The 6,430-nt window shown below is 38.9% G+C and overlaps 1 protein-coding gene across 1 annotated transcript; it reads right to left on the reverse strand.

Moving 5' to 3' along the window:
* Positions 1-8: 8 nt before the first annotated feature.
* Positions 9-5,681, reverse strand: LOC106943889 (ras-specific guanine nucleotide-releasing factor 2-like). Its single transcript, XM_015027182.1, has 5 exons — positions 5,538-5,681; positions 3,625-3,772; positions 3,266-3,355; positions 2,935-3,188; positions 9-308 (listed from the first exon to the last, which is right to left on the reverse strand). The coding sequence occupies exons 2-5, from the start codon at positions 3,757-3,759 to the stop codon at positions 218-220; spliced, it is 570 nt and encodes a 189-aa protein (XP_014882668.1). The 5' UTR covers positions 3,760-3,772; positions 5,538-5,681; the 3' UTR covers positions 9-217.
* Between the last annotated feature and the right edge of the window lie 749 nt (positions 5,682-6,430).

A 6,430-nucleotide genomic window follows, 5' to 3' on the forward strand; every position in this document is an offset into this window, starting at 1 on the left:
GAAACTACACTGTAAAGACAATAACTTTCATCAAACACAAAATCCACTCATAAACTGCGTCATCATAATTTGACAATAGTCTATATTTCTTATTACAGAAGCATTACTTATGAAGATGTAGGTTACATTTTTGTTGATGTCTTTCATGTTAGGAGCTGTGATCTGAGAGTTGGTACAGTCTACAGGTTTAAGTATTTAAGTCTGACCACTGAATGACTCAGTACTCACCCAGAACCAACGTCGGCCAGTTGGCGATGCGAGCCTTCAGGCCCTGGTGGAAGATCTCGTGCAGAAACATGATGGTCTCACTGCACACAGAGAACTAATCTGAGGATGTTTCTCTTTTTATTCAGGAGACAAAATAAAATACAAACACTGTGAGTTGTGTTTTAAGACGTGCACTCTACGAAAGACCAGCAGCTAACAATTATTTTAACGATGTTGATTATTCTAACCATTATTTGGTCAATCATTATATTGTCAATTGGCACATTCTGCAGATTTGTTGTTTAGCCACTCAAACTTATTTTATACAAGATTAGAAATACATAAAACATGCAGATAAACAAATAATTCAATTCCATTTTAAAATAGAAAACTAGACACTTTATTGCTTAAACTTCAATAACATTCTATTACTTTAGTGTAAGCTTGATCACTTGTAGCAAAGGATGAATCTGCAGCTAAAAAATACATCGTGTGAAAAGTTCAGCCCTTTCTTAATTGATTAATAGATTTTTTTTACTAAATTTTTACCTGGTGAAGGTAAAACTGATACAAGCTCTGGGGAGAACATTACAAACAAATAAGATTTATTTTACCTTTAATGCTAAATATATATATTTTTGGTCAGTTTTGTCTTAACTGCAGCTCTGACTGTGTTCTTTCAGTAAATTGCCTTTTTAAAAGTCTAAATACTCCAGTTAAGAATTAATCAATAGTTAAACTAATTATTAATCAGATTAATCACAATTAAGCCGATTAATTAAACAAGTCATTGAGTTGTTTCTTGATCTGTCATGACTCCTAGTGAAAGAAGACGTGTGTTTGCTGTCTGTTCTGTAACCAAGTAGATGATCAAACTGCGATCAGAATGAACCTCTCTCTATAAAAGTGGAAGCTGTGTTCTGCTCCAGGCTCTTTCTCCTGACTGCGCTCAGTGAGCAGAGACTTTGAACGCTGTAAAGCCTTCAAATAAATACTGATTAAGAATATATTCTTTCTCTGGTCCTTGAAACAGGTTTCCCTCACTCTTTGTTAAAGGAAAATTTCCACAACAGTTTGGCGTGGACGTAGAATGCGGGGCGGTCTTGAATCGGGCTGATGACGAAGCTTTGCTGCTCCTCTCCGTGAGAGGATATTCTGGTTTCACATTAAATCAGTGGATTAAAATGTTCTTTTAAAGTGATTTCCTAGAATCAGTAGAGGGGAATGTAGTGTGAAAATTTGAAGGTTTTCCCACGATTAATTAATCTGATGATTAATTAATCGGATTAATTGTTTCAGCCATGCAAAAGATAATCCATGTTTTATCATGCATAAACATTTTTATAATCCACGTCTATTTACATATTTCATTTTTTACAAATCAAATAAAAACGGGAGAAAAATTATATTTATGCCTTTACATTGATTTATAACATTTAATTGAATAATTAGCTGTCTGGAAGGATTTACAAAGGAATCTAGAAACACACAAAGAAATCATCTATAGATTAGAATTAGCTCATTTTCGGTCCATAAATGGTGACAGAAACTTAAAAATGGGATCTTCAGTATCAGGAGGCTGTTTGTTCAGGTTTCTATAACAGAGCAGCAGAATTTGGCAAATCATTTTACTTAAACTAAAACTGGCATGTCAAAGCACAGATGTCTGCTCAGTGCACCTTCAAAAGAATCAGGTACTTTGGAGCAGCTGTGAATCATCTGATCGCCTCTGTGGGATGAAATGGCAACAATCAAAGCCCTCAAACTGTGAGTCAGAAATGATCTGTGGGAAAATTCACTGGGAATTAGAACGAGAAAAGAAAAAGGCAGAAACATTTCCTCCCACTTCAGTGTCTGTTACTAACACACCGGCCCATCAGTGAAACACCATCTGATCAAATTCAACTGGAAAAAACACAGTGAACTCACAGCTTACTGTTGGCAACATGATAACATGATAACATAAAATATTACTTAGAAGAAATCTGACGTTGTAGTTTATTGCCTTGAAATTGGGCGCGTCTCTTTAAAAACTCCTGCTTTTTCTGAAGTTTCACCTTCAGGAAATCATCACAACATGGCTCCTCCGTTAACCTTTAAATCTTTGAGAAGTATCTCCTGTAAAGAGCTCAGCAGATGCATCGTTCCACAAGGTGTTTGCTAATTGCTGCTGGCTAGTTTGAAGGAGCTGAGTGGGGGGTGAGGGAGTTGGGTGTTGGGGTGTTGTCGAAGGCGGAACTAGATCCCATCAGGTACTTTGCAACTGAATGGTTACCATGGGACATTAAAGATTTTTTCAAGCATCCATGAAAGAATCAAAGCAACTCTGCAGGAATGTTTTTGGTGATGAAACGACATTATAACATGATGTAAAGGTAAAAAAAAAGTCTGTTTTACTTAAGACTGCCCCTTTTAGGATACCTGCTTCTTTGGATGTTATTTACAGGTATCACAGTAACTTGTTAGATTTAAAAAAAAAAAAGAGAATACCTTCCTTTTTTTTATTTATTTATTTTTTTTTATACATTTTAACACTATTTTGTGTTAGTGTATCACATAAAATCCCAATAAGTTGGTTGAAGTTGCAATGGGACAAAACATGGAAAAGTTCTGTTGGGGAAGAATGCTTTTGTAAACTTGTATGATGATCTTTTTTGACACCCGGTACTGCAAGCGTAAATGTTTTGTGTACATTTCCCTCTCACACAGAGCAAGAGGATTCATTACCTGTTGAGGAAGATGCTGCTGACGTCATCGTGGCTTATGGGAGGCTTCTTGGAGCTGGCGGCCATGCGCAGCGGCCTGAGGAAGCAGTTGACCAGAATGGAGAGCTGGTGGACGTACTCCGTCTCTGCCTCTACCATGTTGAACACGATCTGGTTCCTCTTCCTCATGCTCTCTGCGTGAGGCGAGCAGATGTAGTCCTGGACGATGATCTTCCACTTCCTCCGGCACAACCAGCCACGCATGAAGCTTTGCACCTGCATGGTCACACAACAACCCCGTAGTGGGCTCCCGTCCTCTCCGTCCGTTGTCGCCGCTTTGATGATGCTTTTACCTTTTTAATCTTTTTGATGTCCGGGTCTTCCTCTTCTTGGTTGCTCTGGAACGGGAACATCCTCTCCTTGGCTTTGTTCAACACCACAATCTACCACGACAACAGCATCTATGTGAGGTCGCTGGTACAAAGTATCAAATATTCATGAAACTTTGGACAGAAATAAACATCGAGATAGGGAAGCAATGGGTTCTGGAGTCCTTGGAGCCCTGCTGTGCTTTAATTCAACAGAAGTGTCTTCTTCATCATGCCTGGGGGCTTTTGCACGCGTTGATCTAAATGTGCTCCATCTGAGGGTTGCGTCCGAGTGTGCATTTAAGTATGCATGCGCACGCAGATGTGGAGGCACTCATGCGTACCTCGGCCTTGAGCCGCTCGATCTCCGTGTCCTGATCCTCCAGCTGAGTGCGCAGCTGATTGGCTGCGATCTTCTCCGTCTCCAAGATCTGGACCAGGTGGATGTACTTCTGCATCAGGATCTCACGCTCGATCATGATGTCAGAGTAGCTGGAAGGTAGAAAGGGTTGGGCTTCGGATATGTGCTGGTGAACAAACATGGGCGCGCTAACAGGTAAATGGGGGGGTGGAGGATGTCTGAGGTGTTCACTGCCGTCGTTAAAATATAAGAGAGGCATAAGGAGAGCACTGAGAGGAAATAGAGGTCGAGTGTGATGTAACCGACGAGGTAAAACAGCGCTGTGTGACCTAAATGTGAACCGCTGCGAGCACAGAGCACCCAGACACGCTCGCTCGCCTGGATGTGGTAGCTGTGTCCAGTGTGTTTCATCAGCACCACAAAAAAGAGAAGCAAAGATGAGTTTGATTTTACGAGAATCTTTAAACTGAACGCTTAATGTTTAGAGGCTTTAACTGATGAGAAAAAGGTGCTTGACAAATTTACTACTCTGCTCATCTATTTCTCAGCAGATTTTTAAAATCATTATCTGAAAAGTGTGTGTTTTGTACTGAGCCTGACCTTTTATCTTTTGCTCCAATTTAGTCTTTCAGTGCATGTCTCTTCCAGCTTTACACACTTAAGCTGAAATGGTTGCCTATTTTTCTCTGTAAAATTTCACTTCACTCTGACTGCGACACACGAGCCTGACTGACAGCGCTAAGACCCTCCTCCTGGCTCTGATTGGTTGTTTTTGATCGGGAATGCTGCATTTTGTCAGACGGCAATAATAGCTCTGGCTGGTGGTGGATGAGATCGATCTTTTCACAAATTATCTGTTTCATATTGTATTGTCACAACATGGTGACAGTTTTAAAAACATATGTTAAAAAACATATTTTTTGTAGAAGTTGCATACAGCAACTTTTAAAAAGTTATGGATTAATGATGTACAAATTAGTGCCCAGTCAGCAACAGGATTTCCAAGAGTAAATAAGAATCAGAAATCATTCGATAGAGGTCTCAGTAGATATAATATGTATTATTAAAACCTGCTGTATTTCCTTAGCAAACAATAGGATGGGTCCACTGTTATTATTTTAAAAAAAAAGGTACTCGGATTCTCCTGACAGACTTTATGTGTGGTGCTGACGTCAATGCTGCACTGCTGTTTATTCATTTTTTTTGGTCAAAACTAACAGCTGTGAGGGATTGCTGAAGCAAGGCAACAGTTTTCCCCCTGGATCAGGGTCAGAAAACACCGCATTGTAAGGCGAAACTGACTGCTGATCACTCTGCATTAAGAAGATCTACTCAGGCTAGAAAACCTCCCATCTCGTCTGTGCAATTGTGCACGACAGATCAACTGTGCCGCCGGTTTAAATCTCCTTAAATGCTGGTCATGATCTTGTGGTATTTGATGTTCTGTGTGAGCGCTCAGTCATTAATCTCACAACACACACATTCAGATTCAGACGGTGACATGGTTTGCAGCGGCACAGCGGCTATTTTTCTGAGAAGTCCTGAACTGAGTCATTACTGACTGAAAATATTTTTCTGATTTAGAAGCAAAATGGCTTTATATCCCACCACGAACATATTCCTGTACGTTTTGTGATAATCATTCTGTGTGGACTAATTATTTTCTTAAAACCACAATGTGACCTTAACATTGCTGCTTGCTTTGACTATATCCTACACAGACATCTACATTTATTAGAAATTTAGCATGAAACTGACCTTGTAATAATTTTCCTATCTTAGACTCTGAAAATGGTAAAATGAATAATGAGGGACATAAGTCCAATACTGAAGATTTTTCCCTCTAACCTGAAAATGAACAACAAAAAAACGTGACTGAAACGTGTCTGTTTGTACCTGGCCTGCTGGATGCACTCCACCCACTCGTTGCAGTCCGACTCGTCCTCTGACCGCAGCTCCAGAGGTTTCTGACCTTCATGACCAAAAATGACCAGGAAGTAGTGCTGCGTTCAACAGAAACAAACAACCAATCAAAACCACTAATTAAAGCTTTATCTTCTTGATAAAAAATGGCAGATATTAGTAACAAAAACCAGTACATTTAAATTTTAAAAATGATTACAGTGAACGCCAAAGCACAAGTAACAAGGCAATAGAATAAAAGTAAAGTCTGAAGGTTAAATTAAAACTAGCAGTGGATTGATTACAGTTTCCTGGCCAATCACTGGTTTTTAGAGCTACCCTGAGGAAGATAAGATTGGTTTCTCATGGGAGCATCGGCCAATCGGCGATCTCCCAAAATTAAGGAAATTGCTGTCAATTTATCGGTACATGACAACAAAACATATACAGAAACACAAGGACTAAAAACAACACATTTGGATTCTAGATCTTTTTCAGGCTCAAAATCTAGAGGACTTTTTTGTAAAGTAAAAATCTTAATGTAACCACAGTCTGACCAATGGATTTATGAAATTAAACACTTAAAACATTATTTTAAAGTCAGTAAAGTTTTAAGTCAGTAAAGTCTCTGCCTGAGCTGGAATGTTTTAGTCTTAAAAACATCTTAGATGTTTTTATACCAAACTACTTCACTGCAAGTTTGAAGCCAGCATGTTTTATAAGCAATGGCATCACAAGAGCAACAATTTGAAATAAAATCTAAGCAAGCACAAATCATCAATTTTTTTTCGTTTTGCTTCTGGCTTTAGGACTTTAAAATGATAATATTAATAGGACTTTCTTTTATATCCTCACTATTTGGTCTGAAAGCAAAATTGTATAGGTAG

This window comes from Poecilia latipinna, unplaced genomic scaffold (genome assembly GCF_001443285.1).
Source record: "Poecilia latipinna isolate Pla-1442-1.1 unplaced genomic scaffold, P_latipinna-1.0 Scaffold6355, whole genome shotgun sequence".
Taxonomy (NCBI): Eukaryota; Metazoa; Chordata; class Actinopteri; order Cyprinodontiformes; family Poeciliidae; genus Poecilia; species Poecilia latipinna.